General features: G+C 39.1%; 3 protein-coding genes across 3 annotated transcripts in view; 2 read left to right on the top strand and 1 right to left on the bottom strand.

The window, feature by feature from the left end:
- LOC146477274 (uncharacterized) overlaps positions 1-20542 on the bottom strand; it is a 63537-nt gene that overhangs the window by 24363 nt on the left and 18632 nt on the right. The gene's annotated exons all lie outside the window — the stretch shown is intronic.
- LOC146477275 (uncharacterized) lies at positions 10988-19622 on the top strand. The gene is made up of 5 exons (XM_085113725.1): positions 10988-11035; positions 11429-11489; positions 11894-16300; positions 18421-18480; positions 19025-19622. Exons 2-5 carry the CDS (start codon positions 11470-11472, stop codon positions 19038-19040), a joined length of 4503 nt encoding a protein of 1500 aa, XP_084969851.1. The 5' UTR covers positions 10988-11035; positions 11429-11469; the 3' UTR covers positions 19041-19622.
- Positions 11470-20542, top strand: part of LOC146477273 (uncharacterized) — a 70068-nt gene continuing 60995 nt past the window's right edge. The window contains exon 1 of the mRNA XM_085113739.1: positions 11470-11489. The gene's annotated coding sequence lies outside the window, so the exon portion shown is untranslated. The remainder of the gene's footprint in view (positions 11490-20542) is intronic.

The following is a 20542-nucleotide window of genomic DNA, read 5'->3' as shown; positions in this document are numbered from 1 at the left end:
GAGAGGATTTTGTCCACCAGGTTAATAGGATAACCTCTCGATACCAGGCGTGTTTTAAAGTTTTTAATGTTTTTTTCAAACACTACTTTAGAAGAGTTTGTCCTGAGAAGTCTAAGAGCTTCTCCTTTAACGAATCCTTTTTTGACGCCTGCTGGGTGGCAACTGTTGTAGTTTGTGTACTGAAATGTTTCAGTAGGTTTGTAATGTGTGCGCACGTCGAGAATCGATTCTTTCTCGAATCTCTCTCCTTTATAGACTGTTGTATCCAAGAATGTTGTTTTTAATTGTGAGACTTCAGCGGTAAACTTTATGGTAGGGTGGTACGAATTTGCTTGCTCAATGAAATGTTCTATTTCTTCTTTGTTTGTATCCCACAAGCAAAATACATCGTCGATGAACCTTTTCCACGTTAGTGGTTTGTTAACGTTCTGCCTTAAGATCTCCTTTTCTATAGATGCCATAAAGATGTTGGCAAAAGCTACTGCCATTTTAGTGCCCATGGCAGTTCCGTGTGTTTGGAGATAGTCTTTCCCGTTAAATTGGAAGGAGTTCTCCTTCAGTATAAGGCTGAGCATTTCTCTGAGGAAATTTGTAGCTATAGGAGGGTTATTGGCATGAAAGTTCTCGTACGCGTTGCATACTATAGTGATTTCTTCCTCCTGTGGGATATTCGCCTAAGGCTAGTGACATCCATTGAGACTAGAAAAGCGTTTCTAGGCACCCTAGTGCTTTCAATAAACCTTATGAAATGTGTCGTATCTTTAAGATACGAGTCCTGTATTTGTGCTATTGGCTGAAATAGTTTGTCTACGAATGATGATAAGCGTTCTGTTGGGCCATCACACCCAGACATGATAGGTCTTCCAACTAATGTCGGTTTGTGAATTTTTGTGAGGGTATAAAACACTGGGATTCGAGGCGTATTTGGTGTTAGGTTAAACCATTTAACCGTCATTTCGTCTATGCACCCTGCTCGGTGAAGACCCGAGAGTCAGGATGGAAAGGGTCATGAATCAGATGAACAGTAAACAAAATAATCTATTAAGGACTGGGTAAGTATTGAAATTATTAATCTTCATCAATTATTATTTGTATCTTCAGAATGATCTGTCGAGTTTTTTTTTTTTTTTTTTTAATTTGTTGTAACTGATACCTGCGAGCAAACTGCTAATAAAAGGAATGTCCGGTTACTATAAAGTTGTTTTTATCGCGCTCACTACAACTATAAGAAAGTTTTCATTAAATCCCTAAATAACTTGCATATCATTGTAAACTGAGATAACCGCGTATACTTGTATAAAGAAACACAAAAAGACAATAATCAAGAATTAATGCAATCTGGGAACTCGACTGATCAAACATGAAAATGCTGGGCTCCGGGCTCCGCGCAAAATGTCTGTGGGCTCCAGGCTCCACAGCCAAAAAAGGATCGGGGCTCCAGTCAGTAAAATGGTAGGGCTCCGGGCTCCACAGCAGAAATTTCAGGGCTCCAGGGCTCCAGGGACAACCCCTTTGGGACCCTGCAAGGTGTTTCGTACAGGTCAGAAATACTGGAGCATGTAAGTAAAATAAGATGTACGAGATAAATGACGTTTCTATGTGTGTAGAGGGAACCCTAAGCTCCCCTAAGCTATAACATTAGCTCTCCATCGGGACAGATTCTGATTACATTATTACAATATTGAAGCCGAGGTAGCTGAATGGTGGGGCGAGGGTTAAAAAATCTAGTATCTGAATGGTGTGGAGTGGGGCAAAGTGGCACGGTTAAAAGAAAAGATCTTGCGTCTTATTCCTCTATTACAAAGGTATTTTTGCCCAGTTTGGACTGTTGGGATTCAAAGAGTAGGCTTCAGGTAATCATGCAACATTTTTCAGAGATTAGTTATTATTAATTTTAAAATGAATTATCTCTGGAAAATACGTCGTCGCTCTCACTTTTCTCCTTTAAGTCTACTAACCCTTCTGAGATTACTTTTCTCGAACATCATAAACCGCTACTCAGTTTTGTATCTGGACTACACCATCCTCAAAAATCCCTTCAAATACACTGAAAGTGTCTGGCATTCGTGTAAATAGGAACCTACTCTACTTAACAATTACACGGCAAGCTTGAGGTTTCTATCGGCTGATAGTTGACGAGGGGCGAAGTCAGTCGCGCTTATATCGAGTTGTGATGTACCTGGGAATTTTAGATAGCGCTCAAGAAGCTGGAAATGCAACTCTTTGTGTGCTTGTCTTGGGCTCTCTAAACTTCCCGCGTGCATCAAACTCGATCGGCAAACGCTAAATCATGAACTAACTGTTCGTTTATCATTCGGGTATAGATACAACAAAATTTTTCAGTGGCCATGCAATTGGCTTCGCGTTATACATAGATCCACCATCTGGAATATTCCTTCCTTTTCGATTCTGTTTCCTTTTTCTAGTGCCATTCCTAATTTTCCACGCAAGGGATACTGGGTCGATCCCAGCTTTTACTCGGTTTACTTCCGGCTTTCTTGCATTGCACATTCCAGAAGCAGTAATAGAGGTGTTGGCTTGTTCTGTGCTAAACTGTTTTCCTGGTCAGAGAAATTTAGCAACAAGGTAAGTTAGAAAATACTAAATTGGTTTCTTTCTATGAGTAGCGATACATTTCATCGCTGTTGGATCGTTAGTTTACCTGCTAAACTGCAGCATACAAATGAATGTCTTACCAGACCTGCTTCCGGATCCGCTTTCCATTTATCACGGCGTAAACAGCTCAATGAACCAAGCTTGTCGTGCTCTGGATTTTCGATTTGTTCAAAGACTAACCAAGAAATCTGCAGCCTCTTTCACGTGCCGTATCATCATGGCCAAATAAGAAGTTTTTCCTTCTTGTTGTTTTTCTTCTCGGTATGTTTCTGTTGTCAGGTTTGTTGTTTTTATCGTAACCTAAAGAATCAAGCTTGCCTGGCTTTTAGTAAAGATCACTTACTGTAGCTTTTTGATAACGTTCCATTCTGCAAACATTTCCATTTAAGATTTTCCTGTTCTTTCAGTGTTTCTTCACTGGACATGTCAGTGAATAGAGAACTTGTGTAGTAATATTCTGGTCATCCCAGTGCTCACTATTGCATAAATCAAATCTCAATATTTACTTTGCTGGCTGATCATGGGCTATAGGAAACATGGGTCTCGACTAAATAAAGATCACATTTATTTTAAATTAAGTTGAATTACTCACAATGAAGTAGTCTTTTGTCTTTTCTGGTCGTTTCTCCCTATTTATTTCTTGTAGAATAGCCATAACATTCTTATATCGCCAGCATGCATTCGTTAAGTCTTGGTAACCCTGCCGAAACCCTTCCATGTTATTGAAACTCCAGGCATGGCCGCTAAGCGCGTGAGCATTAACACTAAAAAGTGACTGGGTAGGAAATGATTTAACCGTTGCTAGGAGATTAGAGCTATTGGCCAATCACTGAACCGAAAATACAAAAGGGATTCATTACAACTTCACGCCGGTTTAAGTGTGTCATTGAGAAATGGGCGACTCAGCTGGGTTTTGTTGCCTGAAGGCTCTCTTTATTCCTTTGGGCAATTCGGCAGCCGCGAAGAATGATGGAAATTAGTTTGTTTTTACTCGGTTGAGAAAAGGAGAGAACTTTGCAGGAACACCCTGAAGTGAATTCAAAAGACAGGAACAATAGCCTAATTAAGCAGCCTTGAGCCGTGAAGTTGCGAGAGTATTCCTTTGTTCTTGATATTTGTAGGAACTCTGCGGAATCAGTAGCCTGCGTAGCTGCCTGCGTAGTGGCGAAGCAGCGGGGAAATGGGGCGAGGGCTCGTTGACGCGGCTTTGCCGCGACTTCCTCGGTTCTCTCCCCATTTCACCCACAGCTGCACCACTCATTTTGGCCCGGCTTTCCCGCCCACCAAAACCGCCAGCTACGCAGGCTACGGAATCACCACAGACATTTGATGGTTTTGAGTTCTTCGCAAAATATTTTAAGCTGTTATTTATATCAATGAACGAAGCGTCTTTTGAGAGCTTTAAAAAGAGATCTCAAACGTGGTGTTTTGATCACTGTTAAAGCCAAGTTTCGATATTTTTCGTCAAGCGGTGCTTAGAACAGCGAAGTTATTATGCTTAATTAAACTTGTGCATGGCATGATCATCTTCCTGACGCGTGTACTGTGCGGAAATCAAATACCATCTGGTTAATGAAACTTTTTTCACGAAAAAGCTAAAACATTGATTTGTATTCCCTAAAGAAAGTGTGAAAAGGAGCTGTGAAAAGAGTTGTAATTGTAATTCACTGTAAGCAAACCTGTTTATTACGAGTGAAGACGCGGTCGATAATAATTAAGTTTATGTTTCTAAAATACTTGCTCCTAGCAAAGAGATTCCAAAATATCAAACCGAAAAAGGAATAAAAAAAGAAAACAGGGAAACTCAGCGTTGAAGTCGCATGCTGATTATACTTAATGACGGACTGACAAACAATAACATTAGCTCTTTGGCCGATGTACCACGCGCTCTTTTTGACGTTATTTACATTTTATACTCAGTGATTCTCTAACTAATTTTTAGCTGAAAAGCGAGAATCTTTCATAGAATGCTGTAAACAAATCGGCAAATCCATGTATCTGTTTAGCGAACGGAATTTGTTTATTGATTGTTCGTTAGTTTGCAGGACAGGAAGTCGTTTTCAAAAATCTCGATCCTGAAGCGGCGCGTTGCGAGTCGACGTGATCATGGTGATTCATTTCTCTAGCTTCCCCAGGGAAAGATAAAATATCTCACCTACTTCAAAGAGTTTGCGATCTTCAGAAACGTGCCTTATTGTCGGAAATTGAGAGAGAACAATAGCTGGAATATATGAATACTTAACGACCCCAAAATTTGGGGTACACACTTAAATCGGCGTGAAGTTGTAATGTGTTTTTCAAATTCGTCTGCACCTGGTAAGAGCACTGCAAACTCCTTCCACCCCTTGCAAGTTGCAAAATATGACAAAAAGATAACTCTCCCCACATGGAAGGAGTCAAAAACAATTTTGAAATATATGACTGGACTGATATATTTGGGCTTTGAAAAATGCTTAGTTTATTGGATTGCTGTTGGCCAAACTGTGTATTGAAACCAATGATAATTTTTCTAAGTCAGATAAACAGAAGAAGGTCAAGAAGTAGATTAATGAAGGAAAAAGTTCCATTACATGTAATAACATTTTATTCAGGATTTTTACAAACATATTGCAGTTCGGTCTTCCCAGCTTGAGCGAGCACCACCTCCAGCTTCTTCGGATGGCTTCAACATCATATGAAACTTGTTGCAGTTAAATTACTTGCACTTCTAACAAGCTTAAAGAGATATAGATATTTATGGCAAAATACAACAATCGCTATAATACAGAAGAAAACACTTTAAAAAACGTCTTTCAAGTGCTGAACTGGAGTAAACGAACTTTAAACGATGGTATTTTTTTCCAAACCTGGAATGAAGTTAGTTTGTGGTTCCATGGCAAGGTATTTAAAACAAACAACCACATATTTTAAACTCGAAGCGACTCTTGTTTCCAGTTTACTCTCTTCCGAACATTGTTCGACACCTCTTCGTTACCAGACTTCTATTGGCCTTTTAGACCCCCAGGAGCGGGCACCTTTTGCTTCCTTATATGGAGATTGGCATAGTTTCTTCTTACGAGGTTCGTACAATTGATCGAGTTTGGTTCCTACCCAGGGGGATTATGTGTTAACACTCGCATGCTCAGTGGCCGTGCCTGGGATTTCAATAGGACGCACGGTTACCAAGACTGTAACGAATGCTGACGAATTTGTTATGCAGGCTAAATTTTTTCTGAGTCAAACAGCGCGTTGTTACTTGTTACTCAGGGCTATTCTACAAGAAATAAATGGGGAGAAACGACCATAAAAGACTAAAGACTATTTCATTGTGAGTGATTCAACTGTATTTGAGATAAATGTAATATTATAATTTGCTTAGTCGAAACCCATGTTTCCTATTTCCCATGGGCTGATGGGATAAAACTAACTCACGGCGCTATAGCTACCCCCCACTCCACCCCTTACCCTCTCAACATTTTGTTGAGTTAATTCATTAATCAGCAGCTTCCTTGTTCCAAATGTTCTCCAAAATGCCCAGCCTCAATTTGTCAAAGCCCCTGCTTATGGGGCAAAGGAATATTGACAAATGTCCACTGCCTAATGGCAAAAAAATAAGGTATGATATACAGTGTATGCTCCAGTAACATATTCCACCATATTAAAGATAAGGACAACACTTGTTCCTTATAATCTTTGGGACGTTAAAGAACCCACTGCACACTGTAATTGAAAAGAATAGTAGTCCGTGGTGTTAAAAGCTAGCGTGAGTGGGTAAGATCAAAATATTGACTGATAGAGTACTGATCAATTTTACCCTACAGAAGAATTGTAAACTGCAACGAGACTGTGATATGTGCATTATATAAATACTAAATACCATTATCATATTACCAAAGATCCTTGCAGTTACAGCAAATAAATGTTTTGATTTTTCTGCCTTCTCATTACGAAATGGTGCCCATTGAATCACGTAGCTCGTGAAATGCAAATGAGCTTCATTTTGGATGTCAATCACAGCAGTCTTTTGTGTATGTTATTGTTAAAGTAACAATTCGTGAAACGTATCTACTCATTGAAACATAATAGAAAATAACGCGCAGAAGTTGCGTGACTAAACTAAACTAAATAAAAAATTGCCCTGCGCTATCAAGGAAGCGATGATTTTTAGGTTATTCGATGACAAACGACAGTTCCTAATAAGAATGGGAATTATGTATGCTATCATTGTGATAAAAAAGGAGGAAAACAGATAATCACAGTTTCCAGTGAATTGAAAGTAATTGCATATTGAGCGGCACGGCAGAAACAAGCAAGTGTAATTTTCAATCAACGAAGCATGTTTTTAGGGCAATATACTGCGATTCCAAGCGAAAATTTTGAATGAAATGATCCTAAATCAACCACATTCGATGTTAGAACTTTAATACGTTGCTTTTAAAGGGTGCTGCTACCTTTTTCCTTGCATAAACTCCTACTTCTTGTGCAAACAAATAAATGATCACTCTTGAGGATTCATGCTGTAAGACAAAAGATACTGCCAGGAGCGGCACGCTTTGTAATGCTTGCAAGGCATCATGGTGCCCCACTTTTGTCGGGTGACGTGTTTCAATGGTGGTGTATGACATTTGCAGACTGCAGACTGCAGACCACACACTGCAGACCATAGACCGCAGACCGCAGACTGCAGACCGCAGACCGCAGACTGCTGACGGTTAATTGTAACATAATACACATTGAAACATAAGAATTAATGCTTATGCTTTCTACAGCCCAAAATGTACCAGGCACTCTTACCGATCGATACTTCGATGTGAAGATTTTTACTCATTTCCTGTAGTACTGCTTCTTCTTTTCTTCTCAAAACTAGGATTGTCTTTTCCTTACTTAGTATGCTTCCTTCAGAAAACAATAGCTCGAGTTTCCGATGAGAAAAAAAAAAGAATTAAACGAGCCATACCATCGCCATGTTTTCCTTTATTTTTTTAGAAGCCTGGGAATAAGGGTGCCACAGGGTCCCCACAGTCACAAAAGCCTCTTCGAAATAAGGATTTCTATGGGAATTTTTTGTAAGATTCATAAAACGTTGAAAATTCACATAAACTGCCATTTAATATACATACTGCAGACTGCAGTCTGCGGTCTGCAGTCTGCAGTTTGCAAATGTCATATACCGTTTCAATGGGTGCGATTTTGTAATGTATTTTTGCTGATCTTTACGCATGCAATCCTGATACGAGGTTGCATACCAAATGAAGTGTTTGGGGCCTTGTTTTATAATTAAAGAGTAACAAGCTTGCAATACTTGCTAGTGCATGTTTTGGCCTTTTATAATTTAGCTTGCACAAGAAATTGTCTTTCAGAGTTAAAATGGATTTGCAAGCCTGCATTACAGTGTACTCCAGTGTATAGTTTTGTAGCGGGTTTGGAGGATTTCATAGAGCCTTGTATTTAACCATCCTGTTTAACATGAAAGTTCATTCTGCATTATGAGTTCTGTCGCTTTTTTCTATTTTTTTACAGCAGTTACCAATAACACCTGACCTACCGTCTTCAAAAGAGTCGGATAACGTTACGTTTTGGTGGACGTCAATCAAAGAAAAGCGATTGAAATGATTTTGAATTGTGACAAGATTCTAAGGTAACCTGGCAAGAAACTAAAAATTTTACCTTGCTAAGAAACGGTAAACTTTATTTAAATTGATTTCTGAGCCAGATCAAGGGAAAATAAAAGGTATTTTTGAATTCAACCGGTGCCTGACGCTAGGGGCTTAAGTTAAACTATTGTCAGCTCAGCGCCAGTTTCTTTGAGCCATTTGACGACCCGCTTGATAGTTGGTAATAGTTGATGATAGTTTTGACTATCATCAACTATCATCGACTATCGACTATCATCGACTAGGCTTAACATCTCACAATTGTTGAGAACCTACACTGGTGACCACAATAATAACATTATCACAAATCCCCAGGGTTTGGTCCCTATGGTTTTAATCTCCACAAGCAAAAGTGAGGTTTTGCCCATTTACTCTGTAGCAAAACATGTCAAATCTGGGCAAATATCACTGGATCCCCATTGGTGCCCCAAGGGGACTCCCCTTGGGGGAAGTAGTGAGTATACTGATTGATGCATAACAGATTACACTTTTTCATGTGGAAGAATGTGATCTCCTTGATGGGTAATTCCTCAAAGTTTGATTTCATTTCATTTAACCATAAGTCATCATTTTTGTTTGTTAAAAAGTTATTGTGTGGTCAAAAGTTCTAACCTTGCCAGGGAGGGGTGAGGGGCAATCTCTCTGTATGGTGATGCTAAGTCTCTTGTCAGGGTTTAGGTTCAAACTAGGCCCTGTTTATTACTGGAGGTCATACAACCCAGTTTTTGGGTGTCCTGGCTATCTTGACAGCTTTTTTTAATTTTTTTGCAATAATTTTAAATTGTCAAATTGATCAACAAAGGGCACACTATGTTTCAGTAAGCATACTATGCCATAATATGTTAAATTTAAGCACTTTGAGTGGCACCAAACAAAGACTTTAAAAATCTTTAAAACTACAGTACAAGTTGCACATCTGCCGGTCTGTTTATGTGGCAGCCCCCTCTGGGTTTAGCCAGTTATTCATTAGAGTTATTTCTTGTTCATGTCAAAATGCAACCAGTAGAAAGATTATTAACATTTCTTGTTTAATTCTGTGCATATTAGTCACAACTTACAAATATTTTAAGCAAAAATGGCATTTACCTGTGTGTGAAAATAGGCACTCTCAGATCATAAATATTAATTAGCTCAGTAAATCACACACCAGAAGGTCAAAGAAAAATTGAACTTAGGGTTATTGAATTATTATGGAAATTTAATGTAAAATTCACAACCCATTTTTCAATGTCACATGAAAGCCAGACGAGTGTATCAATGCATCTTGTCTATTTCAAATCTCATCCCTGCAGAATGTAACAAGTGCAATATTATTATTACAACAGCTAGACTGATTCTTTAAATGAGTTTTTGTCTACCTACATGTAGGGATAGGGAAAGTGTCACAGTTGGTTAGTGCAAATCTTTCGGACATGTCAACCAATCATCTCCTTTCCAGTTATTTGTATATTTGCTGTTGTTACTTTCACTATTGTTAATCTATGCTCAAACTTACATGTATCACATTTAGGTAAACCCATACAGAAATAGAATGTATTTGGTAAAATAAGAGTATATGAGCAGAATATTTATACATAATCTCTTACCAACCAACCTCTCCTGTTAAGCCTTGAATTTGCCAAAAAATTAAATTTAAAAATATTTGCTTTTGGAGGTAAACCAGACAAAACAGACAGAAAACTTTAGAGCATTAAATACACAGTTGTGTGAGCTGGCAAGCACTCTCAGCAATGTGCCATGGGGACCCGCAAAGTTTAACAAAGGACTCATTTCAAAGGCCCTAATAATAAGTATAATGGATATATACCCCGGCAATATGGAGGTAATAATTTTAACTGTTTTTTTTGGTATAATTATGTGAATGTTGTAGCCCTAATTAATTCACATTCTCCTTTTTCAATACAACAGTCAGACCAATTCTGTAGCACAGTACAGCTCCTGATATCGAATGATCAATATCCAAGCATACATGAAAGTATCATTAGGCAAGTGCAGAACAAGATGTGAAAAACCAGGTGATAAAAATTTGTCATAACTTTGTGATAACAACCTTGGACATTTTTTTTAACTTGTACTGCATTATAACATCACCACCATTCGAAAGTACAGCATAACAACTAAACTACAGGAAACTACTGTTTATTAGCTAAAATTGGTAACAACAATGACTTTTTACACTACAGTGTTTACACCCTACTACCACCTTGCACTACAAAGGTTTCTAAATGTATACTGCAGGATAAATAATAAATAATACACTTTATTTACAGAGGGTGGCACGGACTAGTTGAGGTAACTAATAAACTTGTGGCCCTCTATCTAAAAAATTCTTACAAAACTTATACAATGTAATAGGAAGTGTACATAGAAATGTGAGAGCTAAAAAAACAATGTATTTCAAATTCTGACATGACTTTCAATAAAAAAGATAAAAATACCCATCTGACAAGAAGACGACTTATGACTGATAAAAATAAAACATAACTTGAGACCAAATAATGAAACAAATGTTAAACTATAAAATGATGTAGTTTCTGTTGTACATCAAAAAGGTTGTTTCTATAATTGTTCTTAAAAGATTCTAATGACACAGAATTCCTGAGTTCTAGACTTAGGCTGTTCCAAAGTTGACAAGTAGTAACTGCGAATGATCTACCGCCTTCAGTCATACGATTAAATCTTGCACAAATAAATCTTGAGTGAATACTAACATGCACCTTTTTACATTCAATCATCAGATTCTGATGTTCGTGTTGATCATGGTGTGCTTCAGTGAGTCACTTCAGGTAATATTTTTAAGGCTTCTTAGTTTAAATTTAACATGAATATAAGTAACGTAACAATCATGTATGTCACTCAGGGAGAGTGTTGGATGGGAAATGTTTTGATCAAGGTCTGTGGACCACAAGAAAAAGGTTCCCATGGTCCATCCTAGTGTAGCGGCTATCTATAAAAGCTTCACTTTATTTGATGAATACCCTGTGAGAGGACAATTCTACAGCAAACAATAAAAACAATGCCTCTATAGCCATTATAGCAAATAAAACTACATGCAATTTCTACACTAAGACGGTTGATAAAATTAGCCGAAATCAAACTTAGCAAAATCATTGTGAAGCATTTTCTTGCAAACAGCATCTTAAGAAAGAAACAATTATTAATATTTTTTTTATTCGTAGTGACTTTATTAAAATAAAGATTTGATGCTTATGGCTCAAAAATGTCATCCACAGGAGCACGGTAAGTAAGTGCTAATTTATTAAAATGACCCTCTTAACATTCCTACACAAACTCAAATGTTACAGCTTATTAGTTTACACATGCTGTAGTCAATCAGACCTTGATCATCATGTCATAATATCTCCCAAAATTTATTAGTTCGTCTTTGAACAGATCCATCAAGAAACGTAGATACGTCCGTCAATTAAAGAAGATGATGGGTTCACATTTTGTCAGATACACTATAACTGAATGACAAAGGGGGGCTTTATCATTAGGAAATTGGACCTTTTGAAAAAGGAAACTTTTCAATAAAAAAATGTTGTGTTAACATCGTAATATTATTTATCAATCGTTAGCACCATATCTATACTACAGAGGAGTAATACTGTCAGTAACATTCTTTTTCTTTTTCCTCCTGGTAGAGTTGGTATTCCCTTTGCGCTTGTGACTAAAATGGCTACTGCAGCCCCATCACCTCTGGCCATCTCAGTAGAGAAGACAAATGGAGCCAAGCTCAGCAGGCTTCTCATCGATGGTGGAACAACAGTTCTAAGGAACGTGTTTGATGGTATCCATCCTCCTGCAAACTTAGCCGCTGATCTCAATGCCCGTTATTCTATTCTTAATAATCTCTTGCGGCGAAGAATTCTGAATCACCATCAGTGGGACCAACTGTTCCCACCTGGTGGAGCCGCCCCAGACTCCAACACTTTTGACATCACTCTTCTGTTCCTTCTTCTGACCAACATTTGTGGACTATCCCCTCCCCCCTCAGGGTGGCACAAGAAACCGACCCCCAGTGATATTTCTCCTGAGGCGAACTTAGCTCGTGTTAAATATTTCAGAAATGTCTTGTATGGTCACGTGTCAACCACTGGTGTTGATACGCCCACTTTCAATGCTCTGTGGCAGGAAATTAGTGCTTCTCTTGTTGCTCTTGGTTTGAATCAAGCTGAAATAGACAGACTGAAGGCAGAGCGTAGTGGCGAGGAAAATTATCTTGACGCGTTGCTTGAGTGGGCTGACAGTGAAGAAGATATCAAGTCACAACTAAAGAACATACACCACACTCAGAGCCAAACCCAACAGACTATTGAAGGCGTCCTTGAGATCCAGACCAAAGCTAAACAGGCTATCGAAGAGATCTCTCAAATCCAGACCAAAACCCAACAGACTATTGGAGACGTCCTTGAGACCCAGACCAAAACTAAACAGGCTATCGAAGAATTCTCTCAAATGCAGACCAAAACCCAACAGACTGTTGAAGAAGTTGCCCAAAGCCACGAAACCTTGCAAACAGGTCTTCGAGAAGTAAAGGAAGCAGTCGACAGCTTTAAAGAAGAAAGAGAAAAGGACAGTACAGATGAAGTCCTTCGTAATCTTGCCAAGTCAGAATTTAAGGGAGACATTGAGTATTACCTTGAACGATTTCAAGCAGACACCCGTGAGTGGGTATTTAGCAGATTTCAAACCTGGCTAGATGATAGACACTCTCAAAACCGTGTGATGGTGATAAGTGGAAATGCAGGGATGGGAAAGTCAGTAATCGCTGCTGTAATTTGCAAACGAATGCAAGAGGCTGACAGACTGTTAGGAAGCCACTTTTGTCAGCATAATAATTCACGCTATCAAAAGCCTCAGTTGATGCTTCAGTCCTTGGCCTGTCACTTGTCCCGTACCCTGCCAGAGTACAAGCAAGAACTAGTCAAACAGCTATCAAGGAATATTGGCCTTGACCTCAACAGCATGGGTGTGGAGGAGCTGTTTTCTGTACTTTTCAAGGAAGCTCTAAGCACTGTAGGTGATCCTGGAAGAAACATGTTGATGGTGATAGACGGGCTGGATGAAAGTGAATACCAAGGACGCAATGAACTGCTTGATGTGATTGCAAATCAGTTTTGCAAACTTCCATCGTGGATTCGTTTTCTTGTTACAACTCGTCCAGCAACAAACATCACGGACAAGCTGAAGCATCTGAAACCATTTCAGCTGGAACCAGACGATGCAAAGAATTTAGAAGATATTAGAACATTTATACAGAAGAGGCTCCAACGCGTCATCCAACCAGACACTGTGGACGCTGTTATGGAAAAGCTAGTGTTGAAGTCCGAAGGGCTTATGTTGTATGCCCATTTTCTCATGCTGTACATTGAAGAGGATCCATCAGTTCTAAGCAAAGCCGATCTTGACCATAGCTTACCATTAGGAATCTCCGCAGTCTACTCTTCCTATTTCAAACGTCTTGAACTTGAACTTATGAAGGAACTTGGGGTACTTGAAGAAAACTTTTTTAATTTGCTTTGTGCCATTACCGCTTCAAGGGAGCCCTTGCCACTTGATTTTGTTTCTAAACTATTAGTACCATCCAGGGATTCACCGCTTGCAAAGCGCAAAGTACTCAGAGCGATTAGCAGTGTGTCGTCACTTCTTCCCATTCGTGATGGTTGTCTTCACATTATTCACAAGTCTGTTAAAGATTGGTTGACAGACAGCTCGTGTTTTGGAGAGCATGACTTCATCATGGACGAGAAAGAAGGATACCGTGTACTAGCAGACCTTTGTAGCGGCGAACTTGATGATCTGAAACAAAGAAGTATAGATAATGTACAGTTAAGCGCCACTGAGGAGCACGCACTGCTTCATGGTGCTCGTTACATGTTTCATTTAGACTATTATGCAGCACATAGGCTGGAGGAACTGACAAAAGCTTATGTGGTAGATGTAGAGATTGTTTATGCAAAGCTCTGTCTCGCAAACAGCTTTTCAGCAGCTGAAGACATTGTATGGCTTCAAAAGCAGGGCATTTCTACGATCCTTTCTGAAGATATTCAAAGTATCCTGAACACTTTGTTGTTCCTGTTGAGAAAACACTATAACAGGTTAACAAGTCATCCTCGCGTGTTCTTGCAAACAGTGTTGAATGAAGGTGGAACGGTGCTGTCTTCTGAGGCATCAAACCTTTTGCAGAACAAGTATCCTGGTATACCTTATATGGAATACGTGCACAAGGAGACGCAGCAAGGTGGTGTTGTAGCCTGTTTTAAGTGTTCATCGGAAGTGGTCTGTTTCGACGTTTCACCATCAATTCATCACATGGTGTGTGAATGTGATGACGGAATGCTTCAGCTGTGGTCACTCCAAACTGGCAGGCTCCTGTGGGAACGTCCAGTCCAGGTACCAAAGGAGAACGCATCTAGATTTGAGCCATATAGATTACCTTTTAAGCATGTAAACGCATTTTACCGGTCAGTTGTCTTCCATCCTACTGAAGATCTTGTCCTGCCAGGAATCCTTAGTCATGCCTATACTATTGACGGAGACTTGGAACCACTCTTTGTTCAAAGTGATTGTAGGTTCTCAGTTTGTTCAATATCCGCAGACAAAACCAAGATTTTAACTAATTGCCCAGATGATACCAAGTGTCTTGTAATGTGGAGTCTAAAACATGGCTCAGAGATTGCTCGCATCACCAGAGATGAAGATGTTTTATCTTTTGCATGGTCTCGAGATGGAAGGTTGTTAGCAATTTCTCACTCTACAGGATTAATTTCTTTGGTTGATGTGATGCGTGATTTTACAACTGTAGCAGAAACAACTTCCTCGAGGGTGTGTGGAATGTTAAAATTCACACCTGACTCTCAAGTCCTTTTTCTTACTGATGGTGAATTTCCTGATGACCTGTTTCGTTGCAGTGTTGTTGAGGAGAAAAAACGAAATTTTTCATTGCAAGTTTGTTCTTATTTTGAGTGCTACGATCCTAGCAAATATGAATCTTTCTCTGACTGTGGATTTCTATTGGGAGATCTTATTCCCACTAAGTTCAACCCACGTCTTGGGGGTTTTCCGGACGTCACTTTCATGATCAATAAACATGTTCTGTTGAGAACTTCATACACGAGTGCCATAGAAATGATAAACACTAATGACGTGAGGAACAGCAGGCAAAGTGGAGCTAAAAAAGTAGCGCGAGACATTGCACTTTCCTTGGATGGCCAGATTGTGTATGTCGCAAGTGTCGCAGTCCCATCAACAGGTTTGCTTTGTACACTTATGGCTTGGGAAGTGTCAAGTGGGAAACTCGGAGGAGAAAAACCCTGTGAGAGGACAATTCCCCCCTTTCCCGTCAGAAGAGGTGTTTTGTTAAATTCACGTAGCGGCACCCTTGAGCTTTGGAGGTTTGACCTGTCAGAGTGCATCCAACGGTGGATCAACTTGACTGGAATTACAATGGTGATCCCCATATCAGAACAACAAGTGGCATGTGTAACAAAAGGAGGTGAAGCAATCGTCCTGGACACAAGCAGCGGAGAAATCCTGTCAACAATCTCAATTTTGCATAAACATGTCATTTCATGTAACAGTAAGTTGCAGATCATATCCTTTGAGAAAGGTGTACTTCAGTTGTCCGATGGCACAGCTGTACTTTGGAAAAAGAAGCTGCCACTTGTTGTTCTCAGGGAACTCAGTGTGATCTTTTCTCCAGACGAACGATTTGTTGTTGTTTGCCAAAGTGAAGTTTTTCCACTTGGAAATGTGCAGATCATAGATGCTGGTTCAGGAGGCACACTGCACATGTTCCGTACAGCTGCGTGTAAGTTCGTAAGCGATGAGGAATGTGTTGTCTATCACTTAAATAGGCGCAAATTTGAATTGTATAGCCTCAAGTCTGGTCACGTGCTGAATGTAATCGATGTAAAGCCTGTTGTGACCTGTTTAGCAGCCTGTCCAAGTCAGTGCCATTTCGCCATTGGCCTCTTGAACTCCTCACCCAATTTCAAAGTTATCCGGGTGTGGTTGCCGGGAGATATAGACAGCAGGAAGAGCGAAAGGTGAGCTGTTAGTGATCAGTGTGTGACTGTATATTGGACATTTGGTGTCTTTTGATTGTGGACGTGTTACGAAACATTCTATCAACACTTACAGGCAAACGATTTTCCTTCGCCTTAATATTCTGATGATTAATTGTATTATTATTTTTTTTTTAATTTTTATATCATGGCATCAGTATAACAGAGCAATTTAAATTTATATTTAAATGGAATCTTAGAAGTTAAATTACTGCTAATTCAAATCTTTGTCATTTTTCGTTATCTTTGTAGAACAACTTAACAACTTTTGTTTTACAACAGTTATTTTGGTTGTGTATGAGTAACATTATCTTCCAGGTATAGACCAAACTTTTTAACTCAACAGGGTTCGTGATACTCCTTGAAGTCCTTGAAAAGCCCTGGAATTCAATTTTAGATTTCAATGGCCCTTGAAAAGCCCTTGAGGGCCACAAGTTTATTAGCCTTTGGCTATTAAGTGCCACCCTCTTTAAATAAAGGCTTTACTTACTTACTTACTAAGAAGAAGTTTTGCTGAAAGTGCTTGAAAATAATGAAAACTCCTTGAATATTTTGCTCGGATGGAAAAGAATGTAGGATTGTATTAAAGTAATTCAGGGATTGAGCGCAGATTTCAAAATCAGGGACAGATTATTGATCAATGAAAACATTTCGAAACACAGTGCAAGACAAAGTGAACTTGCTTTGAATACTCCTTGAAAAGTCAGTTTTTAGTGCTTGAATACTCCTTGAATACTCCTTGAATTTTAAGTCCAAAAACCAGCACGGGCTATGCTCAACCAATCACAGCTCAGTAAGCTCTTACAGGTGATTATTTTTCTACCTCATAAATTACGTCATTACGTAAAGGCCATTTGCTGGAACATAACGGAAAACTATACACAGATCCCAGGACAGGTTCAATATCCATCACTTTCACCGACACCGAGGTGAATAATTGTTTTGGTATATACCACAAAAGCTGAATAACAAGTGGACCAAAAATTACTTTACTTTTGACAATATACCGATAAATGGTGGGAAATTTTAAAATCTCGCGCGGTAAGCGATTTCTTATTGTAGAAAGTTCCGTCTCGCTTTCTTGAGGACAAATAAAACTTCTGGAGGCACTTGTTTAGTTGCTACGTGTCTTTTTTTCGATTGTTGTGTGAAATTTGCCCTGTTGTTGAAGCCATACTGCAAAACATTAGATGTTTCATTGTTTACATTGTAATCATTATGCTCGACAGTTTTCGTAAACAATGCATTGTACTTTTATTTTTCGCCTTAGAATATGAGGTTTGAAAGATTAAATAACTTACAATGTAATGCCGTCAAACCAAACGTTGTTGCCATTTTTGTATTTTTTTGTAATAGCCGTCTCTTTTATCGAAATATTTTCCCCTTAAGTGACCGCTGCGAAAAAGGAAGCCATCTTGTTTCTCTTCGGCTGCTCGGAGGCGAGTAGCACCTGGCTAATCACCTCCGAGCTAGCCAATCAGCGCGCGCGAAAAGCACTATTCACTTGTGTGGTATGTACTAAAGTTAAATATTAGGCTGGTATTCTTTTAGTTAAATATTAGGCTGGTATTCCAGTCTTTTGAGCCGGCATAGCCGATGAAATTCTACATACCTAATTGTTGCCTCATAAACGCTGAATGCTAGGAATTTTACGAAAGATTAACGTTGCATTTGTTCACCAGCAGTCATTATAACAACCTCAGCTTATCGGTCCATTTGCAGCCATCCTCTGGGTACATTTAATGCATGAACTTTAAATCTAGTGACACTCCTGCAGGAAGTTGGGGGGGGACCTACGTATATAGCTTATGTAGGGGACTCCCCCCCCCCCCCCACCCCTTCCCTTCTCGGGATTACAATGCTCATTTTATATTTGGGGCTGTGATCACCCGCTATTGCTTTGGGTTGTCTACAAGATGCTGTAAAAAATATCATTCAATTACTTAACATCGTTTAACACACAACAATGTCAACTATGTAAATTATAAGTGCTATGTATTAACAGATAATCTACCAATTGGGACCCGACCCTTTTTTAACTTCTCTTTCTCTCGTTATTTGTTTGTTCCGTTGTTGTTTATTTATATTTTTACTCTTTGCAGCACTGGCAGAATGGAGGCGTTCAAAGAAAACAGCAAACAGAAACAACAAAGGAAGAAAAGGTTTATTATTTTTCAGCAAAGCATTTCTTACTTGCTCTGATGAGTCCAATGTTTTGTACAAGGAATGTAGATCGTCAGTTACCCAGGAAAAAGAAAATAATCTGAACGGGTGTCGAACCCAGGACCTTCCTTACACAGGTCTGATGCTCTAACTACGGAGTGACTGGGAGACTGGTGACTAGGTTTGCCATTTACTGGGTGATGCGCCTCCTGCACAGTGCTAGGATCCAGGCTCTTTGGCCAACGGTTAGTCGCCATGAGAGACTCTTGGGTAATGCGATTCTTTTTACGGCAGGATTTCTGCAGTAAAGCAATGCCAGTCGTTACAGGGCAGCCAATGAAAAAGTTCAAATTTTTTCAATTTTGAGAGTCTCTCCTGAAGACCAACCGCTGGCCAAAGAGCCTGAGGACTCTAAATACGAGGTTAATCATCAACAAGAGTCATTTTTAAGGCAATTCTCACTCGCATGATTCTACAACAGAGCTTGGTGATGTGTTAAATGTTTCTTTCTGATTGCCTTTTTTGTTATTGTTTTCACTTCAGGTGTGTTCTTTTGTAGCGGTGACTAAATAATACCAAGAGATGACGTCATCGTCTCGTGATAATATTACCCCCCCGTGTGAGCCTGCAGTACGGGCAAATTGAATGCGGTTTTACAAAGTTAAAAAACTCAATCAGTGTTAGCAGCAAGCTTTTGGAAACTATACTTGTTGTATTTCAAAATCTTATTCCTTAGCCTAGTTGTATACTTATTTCTAGGAACGTTCATTTTTATAACATTTCATGTGAGAAGAAATTTATTCGAAGCACTTAGTCCGCATCAGTACTTAGTAAAATTTTCTTTTGAGTCTGTATTTTAGGAATTTATTCTACGCCTAGCTTAACACTAAGTTAAAGAATTAATCTTTATTTAATGATGGTGTAGTTATCCAAAACCACCATAAGTGCGCTGTTAAATTCGCATAATTTCGTAGCTATTTTGTAAAATTATATTGTATTGTTGTAATTTACGTTATTGAGCAAGTACTGTATTCTCAACTACCTTTGGTTTTAAGTAAAATTTGTATTTGCATGCATTTTTCTAGAAAGGATTCACGTTCTCCGTAAAACCTTGAATGTGATCATTAAACGTTGTTTTGCCGAGGATGGAAAAGTTTATAACGCACGTGCAGAGCCAGTATTTTGCCCAGGTGACTGAACACAGTTTTGTTATGTTTTGAGTATATGTCATTCGTCAAGGCGTTTTGTGAGAAAGATTGCAGCTTAGAAGCTGAAAGTTGGCAAAAGGAAATATAGTAGGCCGCAACAATTTAGTGTTCACTGCAGTGTATACTAATGCGTATCACCCTCAATATAATCTAACGATAGAGCTGATGTTCTTGGGCGTAAATATGTTTTCGGCCCTTCTCAGAACTTAGTTTAGCCCTCGCCGCTGAAATGAACCTGAGTCGGGTCAAAAACATATTTACGCCCCAATCTCATCAGCCCAGTGTTTTTCCCTTGTATAATTCCTAGAAACTCTGGGAACGCCTGCGAGCATCAACTCTATTGTTATATTATCTTGAGGGTGTTGGTGTTGGTTTAAAACTAAAAAAGGTTCCAGTTTGATTTTTAATGTGAAAGTCGATGAGTTTTTTTCTAGATTTGGGAAGTTTTTGCCAAAGATCACCAGGTTACAACAGCGTCCTTGTGCTACCAGCTGCCCGTGGAATTCCCACCATGTAACCGTAATATTCGTTCGATAATTTTATTTCACTAAAATTATATTAAACTAAAACTAGAAACCACAGCCCAGATAAAGTCTAGCTAAATTTCAAGTTAAATTTCCTCGACATAGCAAATATAAATGTATTCTTAGTTCTATCAGTACGAAGTCGTGGCATATTAAAATGGTGCTGTTTCCTAAGTTTATAACGTGAATCATCATGTAATGGTGGAAGGTTTGTCCTGAGCTTATTGCATGGGTCGTCTAGTATGGTGTTGAAAAGCTTCTGGCAAAAAAGCTCATAATGATCTAACATAGGTCTTATGTCCAACTGCTGGGGAACCTCGCTTCCCCCT

Source organism: Pavona decussata, unplaced genomic scaffold (genome assembly GCF_977016875.1).
Source record: "Pavona decussata unplaced genomic scaffold, jaPavDecu1.1 SCAFFOLD_71, whole genome shotgun sequence".
In the NCBI taxonomy this organism is placed as follows: domain Eukaryota; kingdom Metazoa; phylum Cnidaria; class Anthozoa; order Scleractinia; family Agariciidae; genus Pavona; species Pavona decussata.
This window is presented reverse-complemented; position numbering and strand designations above follow the sequence as displayed.